Below are 18,261 nucleotides of genomic sequence, written 5' to 3'. Positions count from 1 at the left end.
GGAAAAAATGTTGAAATCTGTTATACAGAATATTCCAGTGCAGGCTCTGAACTTATGGCCAGAACTATTTGTAGCATAATTTTGATTAGGATATAGAAAAACAACACTGCAAAGCACTAGACAGAGTATCAATAATCTCATTAACTACTACAGGGACTAAACAGAGCAACAAGAAGAAAACAAAAGGATTTCCAGCCTGAGGAAAGCTTCTCCTTGACTTTAGATCCTTGCCTTTTCAAATTTCATACAGATATCCACCGAACTGGGCCTTCTTCTGTTCCCTCATGGTTAAATTTTCAAGACAACTGCTGGTACTGCATTTGTTTAAGTCAGATCACAAACATCAATCCCTTGGTTAAAATTTGGAACGTTTTATAAGTGTCAAAAAAAATAGCTATTGAGGAAACAATCCTAAATCAAAACTATTGTAAAAACAGAAAGAGAATACAAATTATCTTCATACAAAACATTCAAGAAATGGAAAAAGACAAAGCTCCTTTTAAAGAAAGAGTAAAGATAATTCTTCTTAAAAATAATATTTCTATATTTGCTTAGCTGAACAGTATTATTACTCCTTGAAGTGAGTAGAGCCATCTTGTGGGCATACCTAGTTGCTGCATACAATGGGATGATGAATTCTTTAATTCTTAGGTGGAACTATACATTGACAGCAACGAGAAGGTAAGTGTCTTGCTTTCAGTTCAAATCCAACTACATATATGTGTGTGTATATATATATATATATATTCATTAATTTCAGTTAATGAAATCATAAGTTTTTAGTACCACTAAAAAACTAAGCCACTTGTTAAGCTTTGATTTAGATGACTCATCTTAGAAAGTACTGAACATTATTCCACAAAAGGTTCCCCAAAGGGTATTCAGATCAGAAAACATCATGATACTGACTTTCTCACGTTAAATTCTTGAAAATCCCAGTCCACAGTAATCCAGAAGTAGTGATAATAACTACTCCTCTGGTAATAAAAATTAAATAAATAAATAAATTAGTAGACAGGCTTACTGGCACAGCAGACATACCAATGTCTGGCTGAGTGGCCTCTTTTTTTTCAAGAATGCTAACTATCCACAGTTGTTGTTACATTAACTGCTGTTTCAGAACTTCATCTAAATGATGTTGTTTTATGGTGCTTATTTTGTAAGGGTCTCCCCTGTAACCCTGGATATATCACTCGCCTCCCTGACTGATAGGTGAGTCACTAAGCATAACCTGTACGTGTTTAGGAACATTTTGCTAGGATAAATTTCACCTAATCTGAACTAATTTTGCCAGATTATGGCATTTAATTTACTATTTGGAAAGTACATAATTATTCTTCAAATGCTGCTGTACACACTGGACTCTAAGAATCCCCTTCACAGAGCTAAGCATGTGCATTGACATTTGGGCCCCAAATATTAACTCCCTGATTTTCACCATTTTTTTTCTTTTTTGTTTGTTTGTTTTTCATGCTCTTATAGCATTGTTGGATGAGAGGCAATTTCTCCTTTCTGATCTCATTACACTTACAAGTGTACAGACACTAATCCCGAGATCCCAGCTATTTGGTCCAGATTGAACACCGAGATTCCACCTGCCCAAATTTCTGTTCTCTTTTCAGCCGAAAACTGAAATCTTTCATTCATAGCCCAAGAGATGGGATGTTGTTGTGGCCTGTAAAAATGCCAGAGAACTTTCAGTCAAGACACAGCGGCGTTGCAGCAATGGTGAAATGTCCTCCGCTGTTAGGTAACCATTTATATATTTTGCAACAAAGCTGCAACCAGAACACCAAACAATCGTGTATTAAAACTTACCATGGAAGTCAGAGCTACTGGAGTCTCATCGTGGTGCTAAGGCATCTGTCCAAATAGTTGGTAAGCATGTTGAAGGGTATAAGAGAACAACGTCTACAGTGTGTTGGATCCTGCTAATATTTTCACTGGCAAAGTTTCCTTTGTGCAATAACAGACAGTTGATGCTTTCAGTTAAAAGGCATCCATTTAGTTTACATTAATGTAGGGTGGTTTGCTCTTTTGGGGGGCCAATGTTGACACACAACTTGCCGCTTGCTAAATACATGTTTTTAGAGGACCTTCATTAGATTGCTTGACATGAATAGATCTGTCACGATGCAGTTGTGTTTCCCATATCCAGGAACTAAAAACTGTGGCCAATTTGCTCTGATTTGCTCATCGTAAAGAAATTTAGAGATTGCGCCTCCCTCCATTTCTTCATACTGCAGTCTGTAAGTATAAGCATCTACTACTGGTCACTGGAAAAAAAAATAGATGACCAAAACCATGAGTTAGTACAACAGAGTTTGTATGGTATCCGGCGGTGTGCATGGGTAAAGAGGTTTGTTAATGCAGTTAAGATTGCTGGAAATAGATCCCAAACTCTAAATTATGCTTGTGTGTTCTTTGATTGTTACAGTCAACATACGACCTTTGACTTATGATATAGACATATTGTTTCATCTAAGAATGCTGTCCACTCGCCAAAATGTATTTTAAATTTTATGAAATGTTAGAGTAGAAAAATGTCTCAAGTTGTGGAGCCCAGGGAGACGGAAGGAGCTGCAGTGCATCCTGTCTGCCCCACATCTAGAGCCACGCAGCGGATGGGGCGACCCGAATTTGTCCGCGACGTGTCGCCATGAGGGCTGCCTTTGAGCAGCGTGGCGTTGCTCCACAGCCTTCCCTCCTTGCTCGTGGAGTACTACAACTGCTCACGCCGAGTGGGCGAGCGAGCAAGCCCCAATATTGCCTATTATTTCCCCGCGCCATCACATCCAAGCGGGATGCCTGCCTCCCACGGCACAGTTACTCAGCGTGCGGGCGGCACGCCGAGGGAAGCGCGCGTAGTAGGGCGGCGTGTGCCGGGGCTGAAAACCCTCTTTGTGCTGTGGGGGGACAACGGGGGGACCCTCGGTGCACACAGGGCCGGCTCCCTCAGAGGGGACAGAGCTCGGGGCTGGGGGCTTGGGCTTGGGGAGCGGGAGAGGGCTTCGTGCGTGAGCCAGGGCTTCGCGGCCTGCCTGCGTGTGCCAGTGCGCGTGTGTGGGGGGGGGTGTGAGTGTGTGGGGCTGTGTGTGAGTGTGTGTGTGTGTGTCTGTGTGTGTGTGTGAGGGCGGGCAGCCCCCGCCCCTCGCCCGGCGCTGCGCGGTGGGCTGGCGCTGGGGTATTTACGGTAAGGTGGCCCCGGCGGTGGCAGCTCGGCGTCAGGTGATCGCCGCGGAGCCACCACCGCCACCGCCGCCACCGCCACCAGCACCGCCCGGGGAGGAAAATGCAAGATGGCCCGGCGGGGCCGTGAGGGGCTCCGCGGCGCCCCCTCCCCGCCCGCCCGCGCCCCCCGCCGCCGCCGCCACCGCCAGCAGCAGCAGCAGCAGCAGCAGCAGCAGCAGCAGCAGCAGCAGCAGCAGCAGCAGCGCGGCGCCTAGGGCCGGCGGCGAGCGCCCAGCCCAGCCCCGCCGCGCCTCGCCGCAGCCCGTCCCCGGCGGGGGCAGCGAGCCATGGGGCTCTGCTACAGCCTGCGCCCGCGGCTCTTCGGCGACGCCGGCGGCGGCGGCGGCTCCATCTCGTCCAGCGCCGGCGCCGCCTCGGAGCCCGAGCCGCCGGCCGAGCCGCACGCCGCCCCGCCGCCGCCGCAGCAGCAGCAGCAGCAGCAGCAGCCGCTGGCCCAGGGCGCGTTGCTCCGGGCCGGCAGCAAGCCCGGCGGCGGCCAGAGGGACGGGGACGGGGACGGGGACGGGGTCGGGCCGCCGCTGGTGCTGCAGAACGGCGGCGGCAACGGGGCGGCCCCCGAGCGGCCGTCGCTGCCCAAGGCCGGCGGGGGGAAGGCGGCGCGGCAGCAGCAGCAGCAGCAGCAGCAGCAGCAGCAGCCACCGGCGCTGCAGAGACCCTGGGAGAAGCTGCGGCTGGAGGAGCGGGAGGCGGAGAAGGAGGCGAGGAAAGTCAGCAAGAGCATCGACCGGGCGCTCAAGGAGCAGAAGCGGGAGTACAAGCAGACGCACCGCCTGCTGCTGCTGGGTACGTGCGGCAGGTGCCCGCAGGGGGCTCCCCGGCCCCCCCTTTTTGTGTCTCCCCCCCTCCCCGGCCCGTGGCAGGCTTTCCCCAGACGGGTTTCCACCTTCCTCCCCCTCCTCCTCCTCCTCCTCCTCCTCCTCCCCCTGCTGTGGCTTTGCGATGGAGATCGGGGGTTTCAGCCCGTCCTGCCGGCTCCACCCCGGCAGGAGGCACGGGGAGCGGCGGGGTCCTGCGGGGGGAGCGGGGCGGGGAAAGGAGAAAATACAAATATTGTTAAAAATAAATATATAGATATAGAGATATAAATGGCCATCCGTCAGGCGTGCTCCCCAGGGATGGATGGATGGATGGATGGATGGTCCTCGAGTGGCGGCTCCTGGAGGCCAGCCGCGGTCCCCTCGGTTAAAGAAGCAAGGAAAAGCAGTGGGGTGGGCACGTCCTGGCCTTTGCTACGGGGTGAGACCTGCAGAGGTTGCCTCCCAGGTTTTTTTTTTGGGGGGTGACCTGTCTGCTTTCGTGCCCCCCCCCCCCCCGCCGCCCCTTGGGCACTGCTCTTTCCAAGCAGCAGCGCGCAGGCAGCCCTCTCCAGGGGCTTCGTAGCAGCTGGTACACTTACAGTACGAAAACCACAGGGGTATCTAACACAAGCATCTCATTTCCTGCAGGAAACAGAACAGTCATACTGCAGGGCTTGGCTTTTTTTTTTTTTTTTTTTTTTTTTTTTTAATGGTCTGAGCAGCGGCGGGCTTATTTGGCCTCTTCAGCGTGGTCATAAATCCTTTGATTTGTGTTAGCGTGGAAATGCTGCTTTGCCCCGGTGTTAGCTGGCTTGGCCTGTGCTCGCCGCGCCTGGCGGTGTGGAGTTTGGGTGGTTATCTGCACGTCGTCCCCAATTTGGGGGGCCGTCCATCATTCCTCACAGCGCCGTACTTCCATGTCATTGGATTCCTTCGTTCCTCTTGGTGGGTGAGGGGAGGAGAAAATAATGAAATACGCCAGAGCACTGAAGGTACAAGCGGTGTTTGCCAGGACCGTAGTGCTCCATTGCTAAAAACAAATCACGGGTTCTATTATTATCCACAAAAAGCCAGTCCGTAGGATACCAGTACAGCCAGGAAAAGGGCAGAGGGAGAAGATGCGATTCCTACTCCATTGAATTAATAATATTCATGGTAAAGCGCTTCTCCTGATGCTTGAACTGCTCTGGTATCTCAAATACTGTATTCCATTTAAAAATAGTGTTTTTAAAGATTTCTCTTCCCATAATCACTGGAAGTATAACATTGCCAATATGGCCACATGCAGGCAGAGATCCTGGCTGGTGGTCTTCCTCCAGAGAGCAATGTAACTGCTCGAACAAAGGGAGCCGAACACATAGGCACTGCCTGTAGTCCACGGCATGGGTGGTTGTCATAGTAAACCAGAGCAGCCAGCACCTGTTCAGAAACAATGCCATTAAAAAAATAAACCGTCGCCAACCCCTGGCACCCTAAAAGAAACCCAACGCTCCTCAGACTCTCTGCACTGAATTTTGTATTAAATACGTGTCATAATCATGAAATACTCTCTGATCTCTGTATTGCAGGGAGGAAGTGCTGGATTATTGTTTCATCCCTGGCAGATCAGGGCCTGACATAAACGTCTGATTTGGATGTAGGGAGAGCTGCAGGTGCTTTGTGTTGCTGTTTGTAAAGTGGAAATGCTGCTCTAGTTAAGGGGAAAATATTTAGAGTGGTGAAAGGTTTTTTTTTTTGTAAAGATTTGTCAGAGAAGGAGTGAAGTAAAATTGCTTTGCAGAAGGGGATTGTTTCCAGTCTTGCACAAAAAAAAAGGCTTAGGATGTATGCAAAGGTCTTTTAAAGAATATTATCAGGTTGATATTTTATAGCATTTCTGATGGTAAGCGTCTTCATCCCTGTCCCTAAGATCTTCCTGGCAGCGTGAACCTGGAAGCATACCTTTGCTACAGAGAAGAGGAATATTTTTGTAGATCAACATGGAGGAAATGGGTATCAGAGGGGAAGCGGTGAACGCAGGGACAGCAGAGCACCGTCACAGAATAAACAAAGTTGAGCAACAGGGTTGGTGTGGGTTTTGCTTGTTTCTTTTTTAGGTACAAGTTTGTAAATAATAGCTCCATTTTGATTTGTTCTTGTTTGTCTTCTACATGAACTGGGACAAGTTTAGAGGATTTTATAGAAATTTAGGATAAAAAATGCAGTGTATGTTCTAAGGAGCTACTGTTAAGTATCAAAAAGATATGCAAAATAATTATGTTAATCTATGCACGCTGATAATCTCTAGAGTTGTAAATAAGTAGGGTATTAGAAGGGAGGCTTCCTCTGTAAGTGTTTGAAAACGACCTTCCCCTAAAAGCACACCAGCTCTCCATTTATTATGGCAAACGAAAACACTCAGCTTCGTGATGAGCCCTGTGTATCAGTTACCAAAACATTAGGAATTCCTGAAGGCTTCTGCTCGTGTGCAGTGCTGAGCGGCTCTCCAAGAACACCCTCCTGCTTGTCGCAGCTTCACCCCCAGCCGCTGTCTCCTGCTTCACGTGATGTTTGGAGCTCCCCCTGAACCTGTTCGGAAATGCTTTGATGCATTTTGTCATAGCCAGTAGCCGTGAGAAGGGTTGTGCGTGGTGAGGAGAGCGGTCCTCAAGATCAGCCACCTGCGTGTGCCCTGCACACAAGTAGGTAGGTCTGTGGCAGGTGGCTGGAGCCGTGCTGGGGCACTGGGATAATAGCAGAGGAGCTTTGGTGTTGGCTTTTATTTCATTTGTTTGTTTTTCCTCTTCTGCAACGAGATGAACTGACATAAAATGGAAACTTGCTTTCCATTGTGATTGCCTGTTTCTTGTTTAATGTCTGCTACAAAGAGGAGAAAAGGCTGGAAACCTGGAGTTCATTCTTGCACACAGTATACCTTGCCTTTTATTTTTATTTCCTTTTATTTTTAATAAGCAAAAATGTTCATCTGTGCAGAATTTGTAGGATGCTCTTGCTAGCCCTGAGATGAGGATATATTTTTTAAGCATACATACATATTGCACAGCCTTACAGGGCTTGGTTAGTGGGTCCTAGCTTTGTGATTTATTTTCTTGTTGGAGGTGATGTTTCTGTGTTGCTTTTTTTCTCCTTGTTTTCTGTTTGGTCTTTTTTTTTTTTGCAGATAACTGCAAATACTCCCTTGTACAAGATTGTTTGTACAGGAAATCGCCAGCAAAAAACATTACAAATCGCTTAATGGAGCCAATTTAAGTTCTTGTTTCCAATCTCATCTTTTAAACTATTTTGGGAGTAAGTGGTGTGTGAAGGGGGATTGACTTTAAACAAAGTGCTAGCCATGGCGGTATAATTAAGGTATAATTAATGTAATGCTGAAGTAAGCCATAGCCAGAAATCATTTTTATTTTTTTGTTCCTGGATGGTTTTCTTCTAGCATCCTCTGGCTCCTGTTTTTTTCCCTTTCCCTAGACTTCCAGTCACTGCCCTAACTTTGGGTGACTTTCTCAAACAGAGCCCATTCTTCTGCACTTCCTAGCTAAACTGAAACTGAAAGTGCTGGGAGTGAAAGCTTTTCCGTTCAACAGAAACTGAAAGTGATGATAGGGCTTGAAGGGAAAATGGAAATGTTCATTTTCTTTGTTTAAAAGGTATGGTAGCCACTTACGGGATATTTAACTATTAAAACTTGATAGTGAAATCTAGACATTTCATTATATTTCTGTACATAAGTGTATAAAAAAGTACAAAGAAACATATCACCCTTTAGTTCGTGGAAATCAAACATAAAGGTGCCATGTCAAGCTAAGCAGTAGGTGCCTGGAAGTGCAGGTGTGTATGATGATAGTAGTGCATTACTGAGTTACTTGCCTAATGAGACACCTCCTATTGACTGCTGTCAGAATTAAACCGCATCGAGAGAGGATTTCTGCTCAGACGGTGGCTTTTAGACTATAAATGCCGTTCGTTAGTTAAGTATACTCTATCAGCAAACCCTCAGCTCAAGCTTATCATCCCCAAACCAATTCAAACATCAAAATTAAACTTGACAAATCTTTTTTTTTCTGTTTAATTCCAACTTTATATAGTGCCAACTCATGCTTATTGATAAATACCAGAATTTGTTTGAGCTTCATGTGCTAAGATTCTTCTTCTGGGCCTCCATAAGGCTGTGTGCTTGGGGTATTTTCCCGTTACCACCAGAACTGATGCCTGCCCAGGTCCATAACTGAGCCGGGCACCACCACGTGTGTTCCTGGGTGGTGCACACTCCTTTTCCATCCCCTACTGCATGCTTGTCCTTGCAGAAAAGCTCACTGCTTTGTGCTGGTAGATGTAGGATCCCTATGGCAAGGTAGTTATATCATGTAGATAGTGGATATATAATTGGTAGGAACAGATGTTTCCAGGACTTGGAGACAATGGGCTGCAAATACTGAGCAATGTAATAAAGTAAATGGATTTTATAATCCCTAATCCTTTGCATCATTTGCATGCCTTTCCAACTACTCTTCTGGTTTTGTCTGTAACTTATGGTGCTATTTGGAGTGGTATATACATTCCTCACAGGTGAGGAAGCCAATAAGCAGAAGTCATCGGGACACGTTGGGTTTTGTTAGCTTTTATTTTTAAAGCGTACCTCAAGCAATCCTCAACTTGCAACACTTTGCCTTCCTTCCTTCTGGGGATTACGGGCTCCATTTAGCCTTTGTTTCCCTGTTCTAACCAGTTTCCACTCCGTGATTAATTTTGCTTGTTTGAATATCCCTTTCTAGTTAAGAAAAACAAAAGGACTTTCTTTTTTTGTTCCACCTTAGGCACAACAGAGGTCAGTGGTCTGACCACTGTGCAGGGATGGCTCTGCCGCTTGCACATCGCCAGCTTCTGGTTAGGAGGCAAGCACAGGGCACTGGGGCTCTGCAAATCCCACAAGTGTTTGTTGTGACACTGCGTCTTCCTTAAGCAAACTCTGCTAATGTCTTTTGTCATCCTAAGCTCCTGCTACCATTGTCATTTCCCTGCTGTGGAAATTTTGAATGGGACGTAAACTTGTTTTCCTTTCCCAGACGATCCTTTTTTTTTCCTCCCAGTTTCGAGGAAATACTTTGAAACTTGTTCCCATGTTCATCCCTCTCCACTGCCCAACCGCACACCTCCTATTTCTTAACCTGGCATTCCTTGAGTGAGTCATACAAGATTTTTTTCCATCCCCAAGATAACTATGTAAATAATAACCATCCCACAATATAACTATTACTATTTGCATTCTAGCATCTTTGACACAGTGAAACTGTACAAATTTGGGGTAATATTTACTGTTGTTTTCTGTTTTGTCTTCGTAGACTCATGGCTTCCTTCAGCTTGCTTTTCATGTCAGTTAGTATTTGAACTTTCAAAGTTGAACTAATTTTTAATTTTATGCTTTTTCCCCCAACAACTGGGCTGAGCTGTGCAGAAAACCCGTCCCTTCCTCCACTTACCAAATTTAATGTATTTGATAGACTAGAAGCATTTTGCCTCTACAAAATGATCTGGAAATGGTTCTTCTCCATAGGCTTCTGTCTAATGGCAGAGAAACTTAGTGCAAGGATCGTCTCAGAGCTGTTGCTTGCTCCTAGCAGAAGAGATGGAAACTTCTGAATTATCATTTTGCATTGGGTCTTAACTGTATTTCTTGGTGCTTCCTTAAATTCTGTGTACTTTGGATTTTTTTAATGTCTAGTAATAGACTTTTTTTGAGTAAGCACTCGATGGACTGAGCAGGACTGAGCACAGAGCGGGACCACAGTCCAAAAGAAATCTAAAGCCGTCTTTCCACTGAATATGCAGATCTATTTTTAAGAGAAAGAAAATTTATGTCTGTAGTTATCACTTACAATTTTATTAATAGAAATGGTCTTCTGCAGAAAGTTAAAATCATTCAGCTATTGTTAAAATTTACAGCCTTGGATGGTTCTTCAACCCTGTGAGGTATTTGTTTTGCTGCAATGATCAACATTTCTTCCATTTTATGGGCAGAAGCTTTGTCTGGCTGTTCTGTTACTTATAACTGACACAACTGGCTTTAAATATGTTGGATGTTTTCTTTTATAGACACAATAATACCATAAATCAGTAAATCTGGATGTTCTATTTGTTTGGTTTTTAATATTGAGGAGTGCAGGGTCTGGAAGAAGTGAAGCCTCGTACCTCACCTGCACACGTCCTATTTAGGCCTCTTTCAAAAGCAGATGAGCATGTTAAGTGTACTGACCAGCGGTATTTTGTGTTATCCCTGTTGCATTGCACAGCTATATGTGAACCTTCTGTCTCATGTGATTTGTGTGCACACAAATATGGAATAAAAGTTGAAGGAATTAAGGCCTCGCTGGGTAAGCTGTATTAAGAAGGAAGGACATGCTGGTTGTGACTAGAGTAAATAAAACTGTAGTTAGGAGATTTATTTTTTCCATGTTCACATGCAAAGCATCAAAAAATCCAAGAAAAACCCTGCCACTTAATGTTCATAATGTAAGGCATAACATCAATCACCTGTAGTGAAAGATCTTTACTGATAAGATCTCTTTGAAGCCAAACTTGAATTGCTTCCCCATAATCTGATATTCCCCAGTTGTTTGTTTATAAAGTTAAGTTTAAATAATTATAAATGCCATTTACATTTAAAGCAATGCTAGGCTTCAAGAACAATAAATTATTTTTTCCCAAAATACCATTTCTGTAGTAAGTCAAATCCAGGTCATGTTTTAAATACTGTACTATTAGCTTTACTTTAGCCAAGAATTTACATCATGTGGGAACAATGTGCATTTTTGAACTTAGAAAACTGTTTAAAAGTAGAAAGCAGGTGTTATTGTTTTTATGTTGTTTTATTTTGTTTCCCAGACATTTAAAATAACTAGAAATGAAAAGTCTTTCTTTGTATAGGCAATAAAATTTTGACTGTTTCCTTTAAGAAGACTCCACTCCTATAAAAGGTGAAAGGGAAGCTCTTCTCAACAATCAATTTAAACTAATTAGTCTAGTTGGTCTTCAGAAGATGTAGCAAAGGGAAACTTTCCCTCTGTGATTTGGGTTAGTGCACACAATGGAGATACATAGCAGGCTGGAAAATATCTGTAATAACAATCTGACAATAATTTGAGTCCCTACTCTCTGCTGGTGTCATTTTCCCAGCCTTTTTTAATTATTTGAAAAATGCATTCTTTTTGATACGTGTAATTTAAGCTGTATTTAATTTATGTCATATATGAATTAAAATGGGTAGAAACAGTTTTGTTTTTCCATTATGAAGAACAAAGAGTAGGTTAAACTGCTGAAAGTGTGGGTGATCATGGCTCCATATTCTTCTGTGCAAGCGTAATTTATATTAAGTAACTTAATCTTTTGTTGAAAACTGTGATTAATATTGCTGGAGGCATTACCAACTCTGTTATGCTACAGTTCGCTTAATTACGGAGAATTAGTCATTCTGTGTCTTGAAGCAAACGCAGAATGCACTGCATGGTGTTATACACTGCCTTTCTAATGGAGATCACCTTTATTTTCTTCAATGCCTCACGTGGAAGACTAAGATACAACAGAAGCAAATCGCTTTTTTTTTTTTTTCTTGAGCACTCATTCATATTTTACATGCTTGAATTCATTTCATGTTGATTTAAGGATAATCCTCTATTCTAGGTATTGCCTCTTCAGATATGAACACACATGTCATGCCTGTGTGCGCACACGAACGTGCAATTACTTGTTCTTCTAAGGCATGGTAGATCACCATCAGGAGTCTAGGTGGGTAAAGCAGCCTTCAGGAGCATGGGGTTGGATTTGATCCTGGTGTATCTCATAGGGTTAAAGCTTCGTAGGAATAGAGAAAGTTCAGTGGCTCCTGTAACAAGATTGTTGGTTTTGTTTGTTTGTTTGTTTTTGTTGTTTTTTTTCCCTCTGTTGACTCACTGGACATTTGAATTACAAAGTATGCTTACAGTGCTATTTTCTGCCAGTTCAGAGCTTGCTGTACTTGTCTAACTCTCTAAGAGAGATGTGAGCAAGATACTAAGCACTTCCAACATGTGCCAGCCTTTGCACAGACAAACTTCTTTGTGTTGTTGTACAAACTCTAGACCCTTAGTTTTAGTGCAGGAGAAGTAAATAATTTATATGAAGACTGTACATGTATCTTGAAATAATCTGAAAAGGTGTGGTTAAGATGGTTTTTATATAAAACATTTATTTTTACCTTTCCAAATGGCAAGACTGTAGAAGACTTATGCCTCTGTCTCGTAATGCGTCCGTTTCCCCCAATCATGTAATCACCTAACATTAAAAGGTGATTAAAGGAGAAAGAAAAAAAAAAACAAACGCACCTTTTTGTGTACAAAACAGGCTTTTCTGCTTCAGCTGTACTTAGGAACTTAGTAGGATATGACAAATATACTTGTAGTAGTATACAAGTATACTACTGTTCTGTGTGACACTCTGCAACTGCCTTGTATAAACAAGCAGGAGAATAGCATTAAGGATCAACTATAAACTAAGGTGTCTTTCAGATCCTTTTGTATATTGGGTCTACTGACTTGTGAGCATTGGTTAATGAAGAAAATAGCTTTTTTTTTTTTCTGGAAAACATCCTTCTTTCATGTAAATTCTGATCACTTTGGTTTGTTTAGCAGAACTGAACTTCAAGTGCATATGGACCTGGATCATAGATGTTTGTAGATGCAATTGTCCTGGGAGGTGAACACAAAAGCTTTTGGCACTTGGAGAAAGATGGGATAAAACACTGCATTAAAATCACTGTCATGCACTGTTCCTTCTAGTAAGGATGTTTCTGTTCATACGTATAAGAATATTTTGAACAGCCTCATGCTTGCTGTGATTCTTCAGTGCTCTATAGCCTCTAGTGTCTGTTCATGGAAGACTGATAAAGAAGCAGTGGAGGTGGGTTTAGTTTCATGCTTCCTGGTTTCTTGCTGTTTAGATCAGGAGCTATAGCAACTTTCTGAAGTTTCTGTAAGCTTCAAGGTGCACCCAGGAGGAGGCTGTTGGTCCAAATTCCACTGCTGCTTCCTCATGTTTTCTTATTCTACCTGATGTGGCATCTGGATTCCTGAGTTTGTCCAGTGGTGTCTTTCCACACTGATTTATCATTGATACAGTACGAGCCCCATTTTTAAGTGGGAAAACTATGGTAATACTTATGGAGGCAACGTATTCACTTCTGGAACCTTCTGCTTCTTAACTCTTAAAGCGAGGATATTGACTTGGCAGAGTTAAGGGTGGGGGGAGAAAAAAATGCTTAGGATTGTTTGCTGTATGCAGAACTCTTCTATGTCAATGGATTCTGGTTCCAGGTGTAATGTCAACCAGGCCTTTGAACTACTAGAGACAGAAGGAAACCTCTTTCAGGGAAAAAACTGAGAAGAAGCAGAGAACAGTTTCTTGATACTTCAGGTAGCTCATAATTTAAGGTAGAAGAGTACTCATTTGAAGAGTAGTCCACTCCAAAGACCATTTTGTGAGTGACAATGTGTAGATGTTTCACACTCAGTCTGCCTCCCTATGTGACTCTTACTTAAGGTAAGAACAGGTATGTGTCAACACCTTGTTCTGCTCCTGAGGGAAAACATTCACCTTAACACCACATTTCCTCATTGTCTTGTGCATTGTTTGTCTAAGCAAAGGCACTGCCTGCAAAGGTTCTCTAGCTCTTTGCGTTCTGCTGTGTGTAGATTGGGTGCAGGGCAAAACAAATATAATTTTCTCAAGTCTAAACAGTCTTAACATCACTACATATTGACTGCCATTGAAATTTAATCTTCTTTTAATGACAACATATCTCCGGCAAGATGAAGATAGCTGAAAAAAATATAGGAGTCAAAGTTTTCTTGTGTTTTTTTTGTTTTTCCTTCCTTTTAGTAAATCTGAAATCATACTTTAAGTAAATCTGAAGCCCTATAATGTTGCTCGGTGTTTCTTTGCAGGTCAAGTAATCTTATTTAAAAGTAAGAACTTCTGCCACTGTTTTTTTTTATGTATTCTGATAACACCAATAAAGAATTAATTAGAAAGTTGAATGAACTGGCTGTTTACATGATGTGCAAAGAAATGCTGAATTAATCTCTTTTAATCTTGCATGAGAAAAATCAGTTTGAAGATACCACCGAGTTTGCAGTAAATGTACAGCATCTTTTGAGTTCAGTCTTTCATCCCCCAACTCTGTGCTCTCTAAAGCTAGGTTCATAAAGATGTTACTGTCGGTAGCTGTTCTGTCAACATGAGCTAAGCAAGCAGACAGTGGGGGGTAGATTTAGGGAATTTATTTATAAGCAGATTTGAAAGTATAGCAGTGACCAGTAAGGTTTTTATATTGGACTACTTATGAAATCAACAAATCATTTTACTTCCCAGTAGTAACTTCCCAATTTCTTCCTGGCTGGAATTCATAATACACTTGTTTTCTCTTGGTTGTTTGTAATTGAACTTGCATAGTTATTCCATTCCTTGAAAGAAAACGGATTGAAAAATATTCCTGAAAAGCTAAATGTGCTCTTAACCTTTTGCTCTTGTCTGAACTCTCCTTGGTTTTTTCAATATATCAGAAGTGGACCGTGTCCACTTGTCATGGCTTATTGTATTTATTTTCTAGAGGAAGGTTTTATTTTGACTCACTTTATCAGATGATACATAATGATTATATATCCAAGTCTTTCTGAAACTGGTCTATAAAAATCTGCTTCTGGAGATACAAACGTTGCAGTGGCTCATTAAAAAGTATTATTTGACAGTGCCGTGCTTATCTGGGAGTTACTGTTCTCCAACAGCATTTCTCCTCCACACATTAATCTTTTCATAAGCTAGTGTTACTCACAGTGGTATTTTTAGTCATTGACTAAAATTTTACGAATCCCATAAGGACCTCTTTAGCAGTACTGTAATTAGTTTACAATTCACAATTAGTTCTGAAATACATCTATTGACTGATACCTGATTCACTTGAAACATGCTTTATTGGTCTTTCGTAGAATAACATCAGACATACAAGCTGCTTATTTATAATAATAAATGTCTTATATTGACACAAGCCTTGAACAGCTATGTTTGTTATCAATACACCACAAGTATTTAATTAAGCAAATAACTTGCTTATTACTGGTGTATTGACCTTAAGCGGTAGACACCAGTCCTTTGCTTGTTGGAACGTGATTTTTCTCAACCTGTGTAATCCAAATCATTCTCTCATACCTTAGAAACGCTTTTCTGATTCTCTGAGGCTATTTCATGGAGCACCAGTAAACATAGTTGACATTCTTTATGCCATCATTTATGGTGGCTTGCAGGGCATGCTTGGATCCTTTCTGCGATGAATTCTTCTGTAAACAAACAAACAATTTAAAACCCAAACAAATAAGCCCAGTGGTTTAGATCACCTTGTGAAGCAAGAGGACAAGAATCTGTTCAAAGAATGGGTTGTGTTGACATACACAGCATTACTTGCTGCTACTGTTTTAAGGTGAAGAACACAACCTGAAATTTCTGGGGGAATGTTTTCATTAAACAATGCAGCTGGTCATCCACAGTGCTCCAGTCGTTAGAGCATGGTGATATTATGATTTCTAGCAAAACAAACTAATTCAATTAACTTGAGGAAATATTTTGGAAACAGCTGTGTTTTGCTCAGTCTGTTCCATCTCTGGAATATAGTCTGTTTTTTGAGTGGCCCAATCTACTTCCCTTTCCTTTTCTTAAAAGAAGAAACAAGATTCGTATTTAAAGTAATAACTTTCAACAAGCTGAAAATATTTTGTCAAGATGAAATATTAAACCAATGGAATACGTACTACTATTACAGATCAGAGGAGAAAAAAAAATAATCTTGATGCTTTTTTTTCCTTCTTGTATTTGCGGACCCAAAGTGGTTTTTGTGCCATGTTAGATCTCTCAGGTATTTGCTTGGACCTTTTTTGAGCTCTTGTCTTTTAAATCAACCGAATCCAGTTACTTTTTTCAGTGCTTGTTTATGGCTAGAGAATTACTGATTGTTCAGGTTTTGAAATCATCTTCACCATAAAGGAATCCAATTCAAAATGCAAAGCTCTTAAATCCAAACCCTTAGTAAATTAACAGCTTTATTTTCAGGTGACTCTTTGGTGGCTTTGGTAATGTTTGGTAGCTGGAAAGATGATTAGTGTCTGTTACAAGAACTGCTTACCTGTCAGAAATTAATTGTTGTATGTCTGTTGGTAGTCAACACTTTATGCTATCCTCTATTATGATATGGGCAGAAAAGTTCTTACCTTCATATTATTATTCTTTCTTAATACATATTTTAATGAAGAATTAAGTGTTTCTGATCACCCTCAAGTATTCTAATTCTTCAGCTCACACTAAATGCACTGCAACAGTTAATTTATAAAATACTCGACTAAGTCCATCATCCTGTCATCATAGACAGGGTTCACTTGGTTTTTGTTCTCAGGTGTATACATTTTTCAGAGCACTGGGTGGCTTGAAAAGCTTTCTTGACCCCCATCCACAGTTGGCAATTTATTTAACATTTCAAAGGATAGCCCTTCCTCCATGGGTGTTCTGGTAAATACTCTAACTAGGGCCAGGTCTTCTAGCATTTTAATTAACTCTCCACACAGGGAGCCTTCCTGTGGAGGAAACATGTATTTTCTCTAAAAAGGGCTTCCAAAATAAATTGTGATTGCAAACAATGGAGGAGGAAAACCACTTTGAAATGTAGGAGCAGTTCTGTTATTGATTCTGATGTCATAATGTATGCAAGTATCTGACGTTGTAGGTCAGTGTGATGTACAAATACGTAAAAAGCATACTTCCATTGAAAGGACAGCAAGTCAAGCTGTGATTGCAAGAATCCCAGATGGGAGCTTAACACAGCCGTCTCATCAGTCTGGGATTTACTGATCAAGGTAGAATAAAGAGCTGAGACCCAGAAGCATGGCAGAAAATGCTTTTTGTAAATGTCCTTATCTTTGAATGTCTAATTTTTTTCAGTTTGAATATAGTACGTCAGCAGAAGTGCTTCAAAAGTACTGAGCAGTTTTAACTTCCACCAACTTCAACTGGAGTCAGATGGTCATTGTTGAAGATTTGCACACACAAGTGTTAAGCTGCATACTCAGAATATATTAATTCATCTTGGAAGCATATTTCTTAGTTTTCTTCAGTATTATTTTTGTCACTTTGTACTGGGTTCAGTCACTGAGGACCTATTTAAGTTACAATGATATTTCATTAGCTTAAAATAGGATTGTTTAATTTTCTTTTACTTTTTAGAGAGCTTTCAGTCTGAGGCTTAACACTAAATAGATGGTATCTGGTTGGACATGATGATCATGGAAGTCTTTTCCAACCTTAATGATTCTATGATTCATAAAGCCCAGTGCAATATGCAAACCCTGACTCAGGAGCTGCATGCTGATAAATCTACTTAAGTTTAAGAATGGCAGACTTCTTATAATACTGACAGAAGTACTTAATTGTTTTTATTTTTTATTTTCCCTAGTGACCATAAATGTCCATTGGTATTCATCATGAAAAACTTCAGACTGAAAGGCTAAAACCTAATAAACTGAACAGAATCATATAATGAAAATCATTAGGAAGACTCAGGTACAATAATCAGTATGGTTTGAGCCTGACTGTAGTTAATCTGTATAATATACACACAAAGATTAGCTATTTCCAACATGAGGGGCGTCTGTTCAAACTCAGTTCAAACCTTTGGTATATATGCTTTATATCAGCATGTGCTGTGTTATCTATAATTACATCTGTTCCTCCTTTCTACATGCCTCATAGGTCCCTGCCTACCTTACAGCATATACAGTATAGAATACGTAATAGCAACTGAATAAGACATGTTGACTGCATGTCAGCTTTGATTTTATTTTATTTTTTTTTTTTTTTGGAATAATTCTTTCATTATATATAGGAGTTATTAGTCTCATGTGGCTTTTTCTAAGGATTTAACCACAGATATATTTTCCTGTATAGCAGATAAAAAATTTGGGTAGAAGTGGAACAAGATTGAACTTGCATATCATCTAAATTCCAGTTACTAGTTTAGGTGTCTCCAGCCTATTTTCGTTATAAATTTATTTTGGAGAGCTATTCCCTTTGGTGGCTGAATTACTATGTCAATTAATGTTTTCTAGACTTTCTGAAAACTGCTTCTCAAATGAAACACTCTAAGTAAAAA

At 41.5% G+C, this 18,261-nt stretch overlaps 1 protein-coding gene across 1 annotated transcript in view; it reads left to right on the top strand.

The window, feature by feature from the left end:
* The first annotated feature begins 3,200 nt into the window (after positions 1-3,200).
* The window catches only part of GNAL (G protein subunit alpha L), a 196,982-nt gene continuing 181,921 nt past the window's right edge, over positions 3,201-18,261 (top strand). Inside the window, exon 1 of the mRNA XM_027452063.3 lies at positions 3,201-4,035. Coding sequence (XP_027307864.3) covers positions 3,519-4,035 — 517 coding nt within the window. The 5' untranslated portion in view covers positions 3,201-3,518. The remainder of the gene's footprint in view (positions 4,036-18,261) is intronic.

The sequence above is a fragment of the Anas platyrhynchos genome, chromosome 2 (assembly GCF_047663525.1).
Source record: "Anas platyrhynchos isolate ZD024472 breed Pekin duck chromosome 2, IASCAAS_PekinDuck_T2T, whole genome shotgun sequence".
Lineage (NCBI taxonomy): Eukaryota > Metazoa > Chordata > Aves > Anseriformes > Anatidae > Anas > Anas platyrhynchos.
Note: the sequence above shows the minus strand (reverse complement) of the source record. Positions and strands in the feature narration are given on the sequence as shown.